The following is a 17388-nucleotide window of genomic DNA, read 5'->3' as shown; positions in this document are numbered from 1 at the left end:
TCCCCTAAAAAACACTAAAAATAAAGAGGTTGAGGTCGATCTATATAATGAAATTGAAAAGCTAAGATACAAAGCTACATGTACAGGATACGTACTATTGATACTTAAAAAGCTGAAACTATTGCATGCACACCTGCACACGCATAGGAAAAAGATCTGCAAGAGACACACACGACTTTCCACAGTAGTATCTGTATGGGGAGAAGAATGAGACTGGGGGTGGGGGTGGGTATGGGTAGCAGGGAAACCCTTTCACTTTTGTCTTCTTCTGTATAATCTTACTTTTAAAACTGAGCATATACTCCTGTTGCTTGTGATTAAAGTAAAATTTAGCAAGCTATGCCCACTCACTTTGCAATGGCCTCATCACGGTCCCGGATGGCCTTCTGAAGCTGCTCCTTTGGCTCCTGGTCCTCAGATGTCACTCTGAGTCGGTCTCTCTCCTCCTTCAGTGCAGTCATCTCCACACTCAGCAGTGTTACCTGACAGGGGACCACAGGGATGAATGTGGGGACACCACTGCTGCTGGCCTGGGGTGTTGCTCTCGAAGAGGCAGAAAGAAACAAGCAGCTCCAGATGGGTGCTTGTAGCTTCCTGGGGCCCCTGGCTCTGAAAGACATCCACCTCTTCTGGAGAAAAGATGCCACATGCTGGGCTGGAGCCCACTGGCCAGGGGTCAGGTAGGGGTGAGGGTAGGGGATGAAAGTCAGCCCTGGACAGCAGCCACGGGGGCTGGTCCCCCTTGTATGTGGCACGCCACACCACTGCTTCCACTTCAAGGCATTCCCAGGGAGCTAATGAAGACCCCACATGCATCAGGGCTCTGAAACACACGTTTAAGGGTAGGGACTCAAGTTTTGTTTCCAGCCACCTTCCACTCAACCTGGAATACTGCTATCCACAGGGCCCTGGCTGGACCCCAAAGCAAAGCCTGGGACCTGGCTCCCATTTCTGTAGCAGTACATGATGCAACCTGTAATTCAGCTTCCCTGGTCAAAGCCATATGAAATTTAGACACCTATGAGACATCATCTTTCACTTTTCTGTGGTCCACGCCTCGTGAGTGGTCCCACAGCCCATTCATTGGGAGTCATCCTTTGGTGGTAAGGTGCCCTTCCTAGTGGCTCCCTCAGTGACCACAACTTACCCTCTGTACACCTAGAGTTCTGCAATGGCAGGAAGCATGCTCTATTCATCTGTGCATCTCAGAGCCTGACTGTATAATGCTTAATCCCCAAACGCTTATGCAGTAGACAGTGGTCTTCTTTTGGCCAGTCATCATCCCAAATCCTTTCCTATTTGGAGGACATTCTTGGTTTCAGGAATTTTGGTGGGAGATAGGGGATGCTCTCTCACTAAGGAAGTCCAAAGGGGAGAGACATGTCCTTTCCTAGGCACACAGGCATGGACAGGTAACCTAGATGTGCCAGTCACACACCCCTACCTGGGACTGATATTCTTGAGGATTCAGCAAAGCCACAGGCCAGGGGGAAATTATTACAGTGACAGCATATTGTTTCTGTGGCCCCCACTTCCTATGGCTCCTTCCTGTTTTAGAGTTCAGTTCCCCAGCCTTCCTATTGATTCTGTCAGGTATCAGATTTAATTTCAATATAGTCTCTGTCTTCTTAAGTTAAGCAGAGAGAGTTTTTGTTTGTAACCAGAAACCCAGCTTGGTAGAACTTTCAGTAAATATTTGAATGAATGGAAGGGTGGGAGCTCTCAGTCAATAGGCTCAGACTGGGAGTCAGACTGGCTCTGCCCTCTTGTTAAATATTACACATACTTGGACATTTTTCCAAGAGAGGATTCATCTATACCGGTCCAGCCCTCCCACAAGGAGACAGATACCACCCTCCAGTGTACTCCCCGCCCCCTTCTCAAGTCCCAGGCTTAAACATCTTCAGATGGATTGAAATGGTACAAAAACCCCAGGAACAAGGCTGAAGATCGAGCTTCCCTGAAGATGCTTTGGACTCCTTGGACTGAGATGGCAGAGTTGCCAGCTCCTGGGGAAGAGGCGCTCGGGAAGAAATCAGGGGACACCCAGCAATGAAGAGGTGTACAGGACAGTATGTTCTTACTGTGGGCCATGGATTTTGGCGCCTCGTAGGAAACATTACGTGCCTCCTGGGACTGATATTCTTTGTATCTTAGAACACTTAGGTGCCTTGTAGGAAACATTAGGACCCAGTGCTCTGTGCTTTCATGGTGGCGACAGCTGCGGTGAGCAGGGCTACAAGCTATAGGGAAGAGCATGCTGGGGTGCCTGCAGAGGCCACAGGGTGGAGCTGGTCCTGAGGCAAGCAGGCAGCAGGTGAGAAACCCAGCCTCACCCTACTTACTAGTAGGTTCTGGAGCCTGGTAGGCCAGAAACTCAAGACCCAGGAAATATCAGAAAACCAGACCTCCTCCAACCAAGTAAGCCCTAATGTGACGTTGGGCTGGCTATGCTCCAGACAAGGGTTTTGCCAGCTGAGTAAGCTATAGAGAAAACTACATGCAATAGAGGAAATGCCGACATTTAATATGCTCCCGAAAAAACTCAACAAGAATTTTGTGCTTTAGTCTGGAAAATGTGGTCAAGGTAGAGACCATCAGCTATCTGCCTTAGAAGTAGCAGGGAACTTACCTTCTTTGAGCTGCACAAACTTTTCATAGAAAGCAGGAATCAAAATAACTAGTTTCCACCATCAAGTTGTTGTGAGGATCAAATGAGGCAGATGACTCGAAGGACCTAGCTCAATGCCTGGCACTTGGTGGCAAGCTCTACTCCTCTCTTTTCTCTGAACCTGTGTGGACCTACTGATGGCTATCATGAGGACTGACCTGGCTTGTTTATACAGGGACTTAGGTTGCAGCCACCCCTAAATCCACTTTTCCTACACAAAGTAGGTGTTCTTGAGAATGAATAGGATCTAAGAAAACATGCTGAAGTCATATATCTAGGGCTTTATCTGCCCTTTTGTTTGGTAATTATTTTTGTGCCTACTTGGTAAGGCCTGTGCCAGATGCTATAGGAAAAGGCAAAGAGAAGCCAAACCTCGAGCCTGTCCTCATGGGGGGGCGCGGTCTAAGTGTTAACTGAGAAGATGAGATGTGAGTGAGGATAGTAACCATGACCCAGCAGGGCCAGGGGCTCCAGGAGGAAGGGGATCAGGAGTTGGAAGGAGGAAGTGAAACCTGAAGGATGAGTAGGGCTGATATGTGCAGGTGGCCAGGGAAAGTCTTCTGGGTAGAGGCGAAGGGCTGGAGAAAAGGCCCAGATGGGGGGAAGCACAGGGTGTGTGTGTCATGCCCTTTCATAGGCAAGGAGGGGAGATGCAACCCTTTCAGTTGGTGAAAGCCAAGAAGGGGAGATGCAAACAATAAGGAAGAAGGCTACATGGTCAGTATGCAGTCAGACTGTGGGGCCATGGGAGCTGGCGGCTTCCCACCACTTGCTGATAGGAAGTCAGTCCAGAATTTGTAAGAGAGCTCAAGCTGTGCTTCATGAAAATCAACCCAAATCATGTGGAGGGTAAGTGGGTGGGGGACGTGATGACCAAAGCCATGGTGTGATAGAATGAAGGTCTGAAGTAGGGCAGTGGCTAAGATGCAAGGAAAAAAAATACAGTGAGTTTCACACAGGAGGGGTCACCAAGAGGTCATCAGCCAAGGCCTTCCATGTCCCCAGTACATGCTCCACTGTGTTTTCATGCTCCTCTGGAATAACTGGCTAGTGCTCCAGTCAAGCCCTATCAAGGAGCCCAACACAGGACTGGGACTGTTTTTTAAGACTGATTGGTTGATTTGAAAAAAAAAAAGAGAGAGAGAGAAAGAGCCAGCATATACGCAGCAGCAGGGAGGGTGAGGGGAGAGAATCTCAAGCTGACTCCCTGCTGAGCAAAGAGCCCGATGTAGGGCTCGATTCCAGGACCCTGAGATAATGACCTGAGGCAAAATCAAGAGTCAGCCACTTAATCAACTGAGCCACCCAGGAGTCCCAGGCCTGGGACTGTTTCTCACTGCATCTCCCACAGCCTGGCTTGCTGGCTTGGGAACTGGTGGAGAGGCTCCATAGATAACTGGTTTTCCGATTGCTCTGAACATCCTCCTTGCCTCCCAGCTGTTGCTCCAGATCCCAGTAAACCCTGATCAGGAGGGAACAGGAGCCTGCAAAGCTGTGGAGAATGCAGAGAGGGGGTAGGGAGCTCTCCATGGTACAAGGGTGTGGGGTAGTCCTCAGGTCTAGTTACAGATTCTTGTCTCAAAATAATTATCAGTTAAAATTAAACCTGAGTGCTCTTTTATTTAAAAATCTGGATAGGGCAGCCCAGGTGGCTCAGCGGTTTAGCGCCACCTTTGGCTCAGGGCGTGATCCTGGAGACCCGGTGTCGAGTCCCGCGTCGGGCTCCCTGCATAGAGCCTACTTCTCGCTCTGCCTGTGTCTCTGCCTCTCTCTCTCTGTGTCTCTCATGAATAAATAAATAAAATCTTTTTAAAAAATAAAAAAAAATAAAATAAAAATCTGGATAGGTTTCTGAGGGTCTGGTCACTTCACGTTCTAGGTCCCCCACCTTTTACTTCTGGCTCAGTTTCCAGGAGAAAAAATAACACTCTTGGGTAGGAAAGCAGTGGGCTTGGAGGATCATCCCTTGGATGAGGTTTCCTCTTAGTCTTGGAGCTGTCTGCTGGGACTTTGGTTTCACATAACCTTGTCTGGGCTCTGTCCACCTCATCCCCAGCCCCACCAGGATACAGAGCTGGTGTGAGCCCCCTCCTCACAATTCTAGAAGCTGGGGAGCACAGGGCATAGTCAAGCCACTCCTGAGCATCTCAGGGTCTAGGGCAGTGGAGGGCAGTGCTCAAGAGCTGCCATACTAATTGCACAAGGAGTGCTGTGCCCGCTCTGACAGCCACCACGTCTCCACTGGCATTCTGCGATTCAATCTGCATCCTAACCCCTGCCCTGGGAGGTCAGTGTGTTCCTGTCACGGGATGCTTTTGGATGGATGGAGTTTGGCTGAGAGAGCTGTTGCTTTGACAAAGCTTCTGGGCAGAGAGGACCTGCTGAAGAGGCACAGTCCTATCCCCCATGGGACTGAGCATAACTATCTGCCTGATGAGCTATTGGAGGGGGAATCCACAGGAAATGGCAGAAACCACTTATCAGTTGAACTTTTAAGGAGCATCCCCTGGTGGAGAAAGGCTCCGAAAGAGCTGGGTCCAGGCCCTCAGCAACCTGTGCCTTGCTCGTGTTTCTGAGTAACGACCCTGCTATTTCTAGTTCTGCTACTCTGAGAAGCAAACAAACCAGCCGACCTCAAGGAGCTGATAAGCAGAAGCACCCCCACAAAAATTTAAATAGGCTTTAAAGTAAATAACACTTTTATTAACCCAAAGAACTTTTAGAACCACTTTTTCCAGTTTTTATTCTTACAGTTTGAAGACCTGTGCTAAGTCTGGCTGAACGACCACCTGAAGGACTTAGGTTCTAGGCATGACAATGCCATTCTTTGGGGCTTGGCCAGAGACCAGCGACAGCTCTCAACAACATCTCTCCTCACTATCTGGTCACTCCCAGCAAGATGCAAGATTATAGCAACAGCTGCGGGAAGGCCTCCCAGTATCTTACAAGAGAATTATATTAGGATGTCCAAAAACTATGACTCCCAAAAGGAGTTTATTTCTCTAAGGTCCTTTAAATTTAAGAAATACTGACTGAAGCAAAAGCCAGGCTGAACTTCCCTCTCTCAGCACTCTGGTGCAGCAGGAAGGGATGACTAGCTTTGGTTGAAGAAGAAAGGGAGCAGGCTGGGTGGGGGCACGGTTTAAAACGCTACCTGTCTGGTGTTCCCCACAAATGGGACAGAATACCACACATTACCCTTGTCAAGAGGAAAAGCCTTATCCATCTCCTTAGCTTGTGTTAAAAGCTCCTTTCTGGGTGGGGGTGCTCCTAAGCCCTTTAGAACTTCTCAGATTGGAATACAGATGCCCTTCTCCCAGATTCTCGAGAAAGATGAAATCATGATCAAACAGGAATGGAACAGCAAGACCAGCAGTAAGTGCTTCTAAAGCTTAAAAACAGGCTGGCAGAGGTGATGGCATTAGAGAGAGAACAGGCCTGTAAAGATCAATTACTTCTTGGTTTGCAAACTTCCCTGCTTAGAAGCTGCTGGAAAAACAACCATGAATATCCTGAGAGCTACAGCACTTTAAACTGCCAGAATCCGCCAGATAATTTGGGCTCTGTGGAAGGCAGCATGTCACTGGAGGAAATGGAAGGTCAGCTATTCTTACCTCTAACAATTTTACTTTGGGCTAAACTAGAAGGCTGGCTTCTTCTCTTGAAGACTCCCAGCTCACCTCAACATCAGGTCACCATCCTCTGAGGATTCGTCAGAGGAGAGCCACTTCTCAAATAGATGTGAGAGAGGGAAACTCATGAGGGGCCCAGAGAGCCTGGAGGTGCTCACCTGACTGTGCAGTTGCTGCAGCTCCTCTAGGCTTTGCCTCAGTTTACCCCTCTCTCCCTCCATGAGTTCCCTGAGGGCTCTCGAGTCCTCACTGGTCTGCCTTATCTGTTCTTCTAAGGAGTCATCATCAATTCTCCGGGAGCTCTGACAGCAAAAGAGAAAGCCACCAAACCAGAGAGATGGTGCAAGTGGGGGTGGGTGTGGTGAGACAATTAGTGGGAGAGAGAGAGAGGGGAGGTACGGGGAGGAGGCAGAGATGGGTGGGTGTGGAGGAAAGCAGGAGAGAGGAGATGGGGTGGGAAGGTGGAGGGAGGAAAGAGGAGAGACACAGGAGGGAAGAAAGAAAGGGTTAGAGAAGAGAGACTCTCTTGCCCAATTTTGATCTGCAAACATTAGCTAGACACTTATTTTTGTTTCAGGCTTCAGGGGAGGGAAGTCACATGAAGAGCACATCTCACTCTGACTTCTCCCTTGCCCCACAATGTCCCGGCCTCCACACCCACAGCACATTCCACAAATCCACATGGCATGTTCAGGTAAAGACAACCACCCTTTCACAGGATTTCATCTGATAGGGGCAGAAAGACGTTAACTATTCTGTAGAAGGGTGGGCCCTGCAGAGAAACAACTGCCTGAGAGCCGGGGGTGTGAATGCAGAGTAAGTACGGCAGAAATCTGTCACGAAGCTGGAAGAAACGCCAGCCTGCCCAGGAGGCCCACAGGAACTTTCCTCTCCTTAAGAGGAGCCGCACCTGGAATTCTAAAAGGCCATTGTTGATCTTCTCAACTTTCTGTGCTCCCCTATATCTTTTGAGAAGTTTAAGATCTTTTAAGTTTGCCTATTCACAGCTAACTCCACCACTAGGACCAATGAAAAGAAATTTGCAGTTTGCAGCTGGATCCAAATTCCTCTACTCAAAGCTTCTAAGGAAAGCCCTTGAACTCGAGGCCACTATGGCCTGGACTTAAACACATGGAGAAGGGGCTCCACACACATGCCAGTGTCTTCAGGAAGATGACCAAGGAACTTCCATTCCCTGACACTCTGCCCCATCACCAGTGTTCAGTGCTCTCAGGCAATACGGGCTCAGACAAGAAATTCTTGCAGATTTTGTAAGGTTCTGCTTCCAGGGTTAACCTCATCCCCTGCACTTGCCTTCAGCCTCCGACCAGCCAGGTCGTGTAGGGTGAGGGGCTTCTTGGCCCGGCCACTTACCGTGGGCTCCATGCCATCCACGATGCTCTGTATCAGCCTCTTGAGCTCGCTCAGGGCAGTGCGCAAGCTGCCGGCTGGCACATCCTTGGCAGACGAGGTTTCGGAAGACTCATCCATCGAGGAGTCCGTAGAGACGGCCGAGTCGGCACTGTCATTCCCTCGGAGGTGGGAGCAGAGATAGCGAACCTGGCAGTAGGCCTCCCAGAGCTGCAGTCTTAGCTGCTCCACAAAGAATCGTTCCTGATTACAGACTCTAGAGAAGACTGCTGGCTGCTCATCATTTTCTAGTGTAGGAACCTAGCATACTGGCACCCAAGAGACTAGTTCCAAGAAAAGGAGTTTTTCTTTTTTAAATCCTCTGTCCCAAGAAATACTGATACTTATTCTGAGCCCAGTACATCTATCCAGACTCCCAATTATTAACACCCCAGCCCTCTACTCCCCTATCATTTGTCATAAAAAGCCCTTCTTTTATTGTTGGTTCCTTTGCTAGAAGTCATGATTAGGGAAGTGAGTGGTTAGGAGTAGCATGAAAAAATAGCCAACTGAATGGATCATGAATGTTCTAGAACCCAGTTAGTAGGAGGTAGCAGGCTGAGGATTAGCCAAAAAGCATTTCCTAAGAGGCGCTGGGGCAACAGTGAGCCTGGGACATGCTTTGGTCAGGGCTTGCTTCCTGATGCCTCTAGCCAGCAGGCCAAGGCTTAGGCAGGTATAGGGCCAGGGCCCTGGCTGGGATAAAGTAGAAACAGGAGGCACCAGGTGACGACGCAGACTGGCTCCTGAAGTCTGGGGCCTGCCCCTAGGGGATCCCTGGGCAACCTCTCATGCCAGAGTGACAGGGTATCAGTACCTGCTCCCTCTCTTGCTCCAGCTCCTCAGCCTCCATGCTCTGCTCTATCTCAGACAGGAGGGACGTGCTGGTGGCAGCAGAGCTCTGCAGACTCCTCTCCTCAGCCAGTTCTTCCACTTTCACCTGCAGCTGCCGATAGGACAGTCGTACCTCCTGAAGCTCCAGCTGGCTTTGATGTAGCTGTCAAAGAGACAACAAACGGTAGTGAGGCTTTCCCAAGCCAAAAACAAACAAGAAAACATGACCCTGAATCTGATCATGATTCTAGGTCCAACCACCAATTTATAGAAAAATACCGAGAGAACGTGCTAGATTACGCTAGGGGTGTGTGTGCGGGCAGTAAACTTCAGATTTGGGAAATTCTACAGGACCAACAGCTCAGCTTCTTCGACATACACATTTTAAGAAAAAAAGAAAGGATAAAGGGAGAATCTATAGATTAAAAGAGACTTAAGAGACATAATAACTGCAATGTGTAGTCTTATTTTAATTTGTATCTTGATTCAAGGAATAAATGTGAAAACCAATTATGACATTTATAATTCAGTTTAAAAATTTGAGCACTGGCTATTTAATATTAAGAATATATTGCAGGGGCACCTGGCTGGCTCAGTTTGTAGAACATGTGACTCTTGATCTTGGGGTTGTGATTTCGAGCCCCATGTTGGACGTGGAGCCTACTTAGAAAAATAAAAAGTAGAAAAAAACAGGGAAAATATTGTTTTTATTCCTTAGATATAATAGTCCTATGGCTATTTTTTTCTAAGATTTTATTCATTTGTGTGTGTGAGAGAGAGAGAGAGAGGAGGACGGGGGGTGGGGGGAGAAGCACATTCCCCACTGAGCAAGGGGCTCAACATGGGGCTCGATCCTAGGACCCCAGGATCACAACCTGAGCTGAAGGCAGAGGCTTAACTGACTGAGCCACCCCAGTGCCCCTCATGGCTATGTTTTTTTTTTTTTTTCAAGTTCTTATCACTTAGAGGTATTCTTTATTTATAGATAAAGTATAAAAATTCTGGGATTTACTTCAGAATAATACAAAAGAGAAACAGGTAGATGTAATGAACTTGGAGCAGGACTGGCTGGGACTCAATGATTTGTACAGCTGGCAATGGGGTACATGGGGCATCATCACACTATTTTACTTTTGAATTTGTATAAAATTCTCCATACTAAAAAAACGAACACACCACATATAAAGGCACACAGAGTAAGGTACAATTCTCACCAGAATGACTAAAATAAATAATAAAATAATGATACCAAGTGTTGATGAGGACGTGGAACACCCGAGAGTCTCCCCGCTGTTGAGAGTGAAGATGTACAACCACTCTGGGGTAACTGGCTTTTCTACTGGGTGGAATACGCAGCTATCTCATGGCCCAGAAGTTCATTTGTAGGTGCAGACCCAACACAAATGGCTGTGTATGTGCCCGTAAGATAGAAAGGATGTCTACAGCAGCATTATTCTTAAGAGCCACAAATGGGAAATCATCCAAATGCCAATATAGAATGGAGAGATATAGTCAAACTGGAATACTATACAGCAGTGAAAAATGGAAGAACACACTGCTACTATATGCCATAACATGGATGGATTTCATAGACATAATGTCAAGGAAAAGCCAGACATAAAACAATATGTAATATAGAATTCATTTATAATATTAAAAAGTTCTCTTTTTAAAAAGATTTATTTATTTATTTGAGAGAGAGAAAGTGAGCAGGAGTAGGGGTAGAGGGAGAAGCAGACTCCCTGCTGAGCAGGGGGCCCAATGTAGGGCTCAGTCCCAGGAACCCAGGAGCATGACCTGAGCCAAAGGCAGAAGCTTATTCAACCGAGCCACCCAGGTGTTCCATAAAAAATTCTGAAACTTCATTGAGATAGAAGAGATAAAAGTGGAAGAGAAGTCTGCCTTTGAGAACTACCAGGGTACTGACTGGGAGGCACAAAAGGGAAGTCTGCAGGGTGCTGATAATGGGCTTTATCTTGCTCTGGGAGGTGGTTACACAGGGGTATATATTTGTAAAAATTCACTGGGATGTCCACTTAAGATTTGTATGCTTTACTGTATGTATGTTGTATTTTAGTGAAAAAATTTAAGGGGAAAAGGGCTGTCTGTAATGAAGTTAGGGGTAGGATTTGGAATAACATCTGGGTAGAAACACCAAGAACTCCCAAACCCATGAGAAAAGTGGTCTCTGCCTACTGTCTGTGTCGTATCTCAGTTTACAGATAAGGCCAGGCCTGGGAGGGGTCTTATGCAGCACGTGTGGCTCAGAGGAGGAGAGGGATGCCAGTGATAGAAGGGACAGCAGTGCAGCCATCGTGACTTACAGGCCTGGGCTCCTTCCCTCTCTCCTGCTACTGCTACTTCACTCCTCTCTGCATGCTCTGTGGCCTCTTTCCTGTGGAGTCCAAACAGGGCCCTGCTACCTGCTAAGATTAGAACTGCTCAATGTTGACTCCACCATGGCTGCTAAACATTGTACTCTATTAGTGCACTCCATCACTACACTTGCTTTTAACACAACAGATCCTAACTGCAGAATTTTCATCTGCTTGCTAACCATTATGCACATACACCTACACAAGAGCAATGTTTCCACTCCCGTATTTGTGGACTGCCCACCCACCCCTTTTTAAGAGATTTTGGGGTGGGGCAGTGGGGGGGGGCAGGAGAAAAGAGTTTCCTGGGATTTAATTTTAACTAATTTATTCTTTTATAACAAAGGATTTCTGGGGTTACCCCTGTTCATTAAAAATAGAGCAGACATGTTACTGCCTGTTCCAGACTACTGGCCAGATCGGCTTGTGGCTCCTGCAGCAATGCAGACACTGAGCAGCAGTGGGTAGCAACTCAGAGCTCTGTCATTCTCATGAATGAGGCAAGCTGCCTTGCAGAGCCTCTAGCCAATACTTTAGGTGTCCTAGGGCCTTGCCTCTGCTGATCAGCATCAGACAACAGTTGCCTAATGGCACCAGTGATCCGGATGTACCTTAACTAGGAAGAGTCTGGAGCCTGGCTGCTCAGAGAATGAAAATGGAACTGGCAAGCTTGCTCTTTCTACAGAGTTCCCATGGATCAGCAATACCTGCTGGTCAGTGGGAACTCCTCCAGCCCCAGTTTTGAGAAAACTCAGAAAGAAGAAAGTAGGGTTAAAAAAAAAAAAAAAAAAAAGGATATTCCTAGGAAGCATTTGGCACAATTACAAATGGCATACTAATAAGCAAAATGCTTTACAATTATTTTCTAAGCAACTCCACGTACATCTCAGCAGGAGAAGCTCAGCACAGACAAGTACAAGTTCTTATGCACTGGACAAGATTAGTTCAATTACTCATGCACACTAGAGGATGCTTAATTAATTATAACAGTGAGAGAGCAAAAGACCAGAACAGGTCTGCCCTCTCTGGTCAATAACTGATCCACAAGCATATGCAGAAAAACTGAACCAGAGGAGTCTATTAAATATAAGAAATCTCTAAAATAAGAAATACCATATTTTGTATAACAAAGATGACACTAAATGTATTTATATATGTACAAATAAGAAAGACACCAAATTCCTGTGTTGGTGTAGTACACTAGGCTTAAGCTTACAATGCTCATGCCCCTAGAGTGGGTGCAAGTGGGAGCCCCCTCCCATTTCACACTGAGGGAACTAAGACTATGGTATGATGTTAAGTGTCAAAGCAGTCTATATTGCAGGCCACCTGCTTCCTGGGTCACCCCACAGAGTGGGGGCTATGTTTTCTGCTGATGAAATCCTGGGACAAGGCTCCTGCACATATCTGTAAGATGCCCACGTGGATATGAATCGAGTCATATATGGCATTTAAGTGGTCCTTAGAGGGACAAAATCCTTTACTGGGTATTTTTTTTTTAATTTTTTTAAATTTTTATTTATTTATGATAGTCACACAGAGAGAGAGAGAGAGAGGCAGAGACATAGGCAGAGGGAGAAGCAGGCTCCATGCACCGGGAGCCCGATGTGGGATTTGATCCTGGGTCTCCAGAATCACGCCCTGGGCCAAAGGCAGGCGCCAAACCACTGCGCCACCCAGGGATCCCGCTTTACTGGGTATTAAGAGTTCAGAAAAATGTCCAGTTTTTTAATTTATTGGGTATTCAACAAATAATAATTGTTAGGGATCCCTGGGTGGCGCAGCGGTTTGGCGCCTGCCTTTGGCCCAGGGCGCGATCCTGGAGACCCGGGATCGAATCCCACATCGGGCTCCTGGTGCATGGAGCCTGCTTCTCCCTCTGCCTGTGTCTCTGCCTCTCTCTCTCTCTCTCTCTCTGTGACTGTCATAAATAAATAAAAATAAAAAAAAAAACATTAAAAAAAAATAATAATAATAATTGTTATACCTATTGTCAGTCTGAAAAATAACTAGAGCTGGAGTTGATTGGTGGTTTAAAAATCCACATTAGATAGTAGAACCCCAACTACATAGTGAACTGGAGAGAGTGAACTAAAGACAGGGGCTACCCTAGTCATGTAGGCCTGATGCCCTGCCTATTCAGCCTTCTTCTCGTCCTTTATCTGAAACAAAGGATTAAAATCATGGAATTATTATATATATTCCAAAGCCACCAGCTCTACCTTCCACAAGTCTGATTTAGACCCCTCAATTACTACCTGGACAAGTTGGCATTTTTATTTCTGTATTCAGTACAGGCCATGTCAGCAACAGAAAGGGCTTTCTGGAGGACACTGTTAATTAGCAGCAGCTTAAGGAAAGTTTCGTATGAGCTGAAGGAAAAGAATCACAAAAAGGTGGGAAAGATAAGAATTCAGCCCACAAACCCAGATTCTACCAATCAAAGCGTACACTGCCTGACTTGATATAGGATGTGGGGGCACTGGACAGCCCCGGTGGCCTAGCGGTTTAGCGCTGCCTGCAGCTCGGGGCGTGATCCTGGAGACCACGGATCGAGTCCCACGTCAGGCTCCTGCATGGAGCCTGCTTCTCTCCCTCTTTCCCTCTGCCTCTGTCTCTGTCTGTCATGAATAAATAAATAAAATCTTAAAAAAAAAAAAAAAAGGATGTGGGGGCACTGACTCTCATCCTTGAAGAACGTAGCCAGAAGACAGTGGATGTGCGGACAGTGAGAATGTAAATGTGGTGTGACCTGGAGCTCCTTCTGCCAGAGAGCATACAACCCACAGTGCTAGCCAGGGACTGGATGGTGCACGCTGGTCCTGCTCTTCCCCATCCTTCGGTCCCCAATTCTTGGTTTGATATAAGGATTTCTCATTTGTGAATTCAAGCTAGACTGAAAGGCTCTTTTAGGCAGGGGTCATTTCCCCGTTTTCCTGTATTTCTCTTCCTTCTTCATACTCAACCTCAGAAGAATGCCTGATGGTGTAAGAAATTCTGGTGAGACACTGACTGGCAGAAGCAAGGGATGCACTAGATGTTATCATTGAGCACCACGTGAAGCAGGTGGGAGGGCTCTAATTTCAATTCTACCAGGACTTAACTATAATACTTTGGTAAATGATCCACTTTTTTCTAAGCCTCAATTTTAGAATGTATACAAAAGCACCCTGTTCCCTGTAAAGAAGTATACAAATGTTCACCACTATTATCATCATCAGCTTAGAGTATGAGCCAACTCTTTTCCACCTTGAGAATAGCTATGAGGCTTTGGCAAGCATCATTCTCTTTTCAACATTTATAGAGGCCCTACTGTATGCAAAGTTCTAAGCTGAAGGTACCAAAAAAAACAAAAAACAAAAAACAAAAAACAAAAAAACCATGGAAGGTGTAATACTGCTCATTTGCCCTGAAAGACATTAATTACTCAGATGGCAGCTTAGCTGATGGTGTCAATAACAAGTGATGTTAGCTTAAGATGTTACCTTATCCCACATCCTACAGCTCTCCTCAATGGCTGACCACTGAGCCCAGTGGGGTCTGCCGTGGCTTGGTCTTTGGGGAGAGATTCATCTGGGGCTTGGCTGACCGCCTCCACATGAATGACATTGTTGCAATCTCCCCCACTGGCTGGCATGCTCAGAGGGTACCCAAGGGGGAGCAGTACACTCTTAGCCACTGGCCCCAGGTGCTCCTAGGCCACTATGGCAAAGCTGCCTTTGTAGCAGATGTCACACACTATTTCTGAGGAGGCTAGGAGCGGTTATCTTTGTTTAGGGGGTTGTCAAGTGTGAGCCTGGGGATTCAGCTGAGGACTAATGGCAGGTCCCAAATAAGGACAAATATGGCCACGAAGCACTTTCCTTTAGGAAGGAAAAAGAGGCCAATTAGGTTCACAAAGGGGTCAACCTATGCCTTTTCTAGTAACTGTTAGAAGCAGGATGTAAGTCTTGCTGTGTTCAGCAGGCAGCTTCTTGAATTCTGCTCAGTGCAAGCTAAGTGCATGAGCCTGGGAAAGCAGCCGCAGAGAGCATCGTGAGCCAAGCACAGAAAGTCATAGGCTCCCTCTGAAATCTCTAGCAGATTTCACAAACCCTAGGAGGCAGAATGACACGCCCCATGTTCCAGTCATGTTAACAGCCCAGAAAGAACTCTCAGAAATTGCTCCAGGGGCCATTGGCTCAGAACAAATTGGAAAGATGACCCGTGGGTAGCAATGCGTTTGTTTTCGGCAGAGCCAGACTGGCCTAGCTGGTGAGTGCCCAAGGAGAACAATGACAAGGCCAACAGAGGGGCCTTGCCTTTATCCTGTCCTGACCCCTGATGGGGTGCTGGTTAGGCAGATAAGCCTTTCATCTGGCCCTGGCCCTACAGGACAGCTTCTTTGCCGCAGTACCTGGAGGTCTTTGTCATGGCCTTGTCTCTCCAGGACAAGCACCCGGTCCTGTAGCTCCTCCACGGTCCCCTGCAGCAGGTCGTTCTCCTGTAAGGTGGCACTGAGACGATGCTCAAGCTCCCGTTTCCGATCTGACAGCATCTTGATCTGAAAGGGTGGAGAGTCACAGGAGTGGTGGGCAGTCACACCCAGGCTGAGGAGGAGGAAAAGAGGCACTAGCCTCAAACATGAAGGCAAGTGTCTGTCCAGGGGCCCCCATCCCTGAAAGAACAGCTGCAAACTCCTGAGCTGAAGAGAAAGCCCCTCCCTGCTAGAAACCTGTCTGGGAAGGGGTGGGAGATGAGCTTTGGGGAAGCTGGAATGTGGGATGCCAGGCAGAGGAAGGGAAGGTCAGTGTTCTGGAAATTCCACAGATAAGACAGCGAAGGGCTCCACCTTGCCTGCCCGTGACTTCACCTCAATCCCACAATTTATGGGGGAGTGGAACCCACCCTCCATTCCATTCTTCCTTTTCAGGAAAATGCCTGAGACAGCCTCTTGAGCTGCTATCTTGTCATACACTTTGATGGCTCTCTTCTGTACTTTCCCCTACTGCTAACAGGTCTGGATCACCAGGCAGTACAGACCTGGTGCGCCACGTTAATGTGGGAGCCAGCAGGGTATAGAAAACAAAGTAGTGCCTGCATCAGCCTGTGTCCTGGAAGGAACAGGACATGGACATAGTAACTGATTTTACTCAAAGTGTCTTTTTGCCTGAGCAAGTAATCTATGAATAGGAGCAATTGCACTCCTTTTATTAAACAGGTTGGTATGTCTGTACACTGCATAGCTATCCAGTCTCAAGAGATATAAATCTTCTTTTAGTAAGGCCTGTCTAGTCTCTTCAATGTCTGTGAGAAAACAAAGGAAAGGAGAAAAGATATGCCAAGCCTTTTGGCCTCACAGTCTATAGGCTCAGGAGCTGTGCCAGCATTCCACAAGGTCAGTGATGCTTCACCCCAAGAACACTGCCCCACTCAGGGGCTATGGAAGCCTTCCCAAGTCCTGCAGGCAGGTCCCACTGGCTCCTCCTGACTATCAGTTCCCTGCTGGGCTCATCCCTTAACCAGCTTCTTGCTCCCAACATGGCTAAGATGTTCTCCATGCATTCCAGTTTGGCTTGGAGAACAGTCCATTTCTTTCCTGGGAGATCTGGAAATGAATGTCTAACATGTCTGAAGTTCTCTGAAATCCACCTTTCCTTCTGCTTTTTGCCTCTTCTCACTTGCCACACTAGAATTCTGTTCAGAGGGCAGAGATCTTCCCTGGCCACCAATCAATCAGATAGGATGCTGTCCTGGGGAAATGAAGTATGTGGCCTTTGTTCAGAGAGATCAGGTATCTGGCCAAACAAAGAAATACTGTCTCAAGTGTGCACCTGGGTAAGGGACAAAAAGGAATAGAGCTCTTTCTGAATGCGGCCACTATTCCCCACACTGAAGCATTTTACCCACATGAAGAAATTCTTACTCTAGTTGATTTTCATTTAAATACCCTCTGACCTTTATATTTTCCTTCCATGAATAATCTTTGTTTCTCAAGTTCCACTCAGTGAAATAATGAGATAATACAGTTCCAACAGGCAATCCTAGCCCTTTTAAAAAAACGTAGAAGTTCAGAGCTCCATGAGGAAACATGCTTAAATAATTTCATAGGTTGGCTTTTTAAAGTAGCAGTGTTACTGGATGAAGTAAGGCATCGGCACTGCCTAACTCCACCCTATACACCCTGAGACTTGTGACCAAATCTGCCAATTAACATTCTTGGGAATGACTCTGAGTCACGAAGGTCTTGAAAGAGTAAGCAGAGGGAAGAGGAAAACAGGCAACTCGAAGGAGTCAGACCTTGGTAAAGGCAGTTGAACGGCAAGTCATGCACACAAGTGGTCACAGACAGGCATGCCAAACCCCACCAGAACCAACTACTTACTTCAAGAACCTGCTGCTCAATACCAGTAGTATTTCCAAGGGAAGGGAGAAGGGAAGGGAATGACAGGCAGGAGAAAAGAGAAGATATTGACAGACTTTAGGA

The 17388-nt window shown here is 47.1% G+C and overlaps 1 protein-coding gene across 5 annotated transcripts in view; it reads right to left on the bottom strand.

Annotated features, from left to right (window-relative positions):
* BICDL1 (BICD family like cargo adaptor 1) overlaps positions 1-17388 on the bottom strand; it is a 101083-nt gene that overhangs the window by 9140 nt on the left and 74555 nt on the right. For 3 of the 5 annotated variants that reach the window (XR_007406058.1, XM_025474167.3, XM_049101477.1), the window contains exons 4-8: positions 15319-15465; positions 8531-8710; positions 7678-7896; positions 6462-6605; positions 352-482 (exon numbers count right to left, since the gene is read on the bottom strand). Coding sequence is in view for 3 of the 5 variants with exons in the window: in XM_025474167.3 (XP_025329952.1) it covers positions 352-482; positions 6462-6605; positions 7678-7896; positions 8531-8710; positions 15319-15465 (821 nt within the window). In the remaining 2 variants the exon portion in view is untranslated. Of the gene's footprint in view, positions 1-350; positions 483-1147; positions 1296-6461; positions 6606-7677; positions 7897-8530; positions 8711-15318; positions 15466-17388 lie in introns of those variants that run through there. The other 2 variants (XR_007406059.1, XM_025474169.3) reach the window with 2 other exon arrangements.

The sequence above is a fragment of the Canis lupus genome, chromosome 26 (genome assembly GCF_003254725.2).
Source record: "Canis lupus dingo isolate Sandy chromosome 26, ASM325472v2, whole genome shotgun sequence".
Classification (NCBI taxonomy): domain Eukaryota; kingdom Metazoa; phylum Chordata; class Mammalia; order Carnivora; family Canidae; genus Canis; species Canis lupus.
This window is presented reverse-complemented; position numbering and strand designations above follow the sequence as displayed.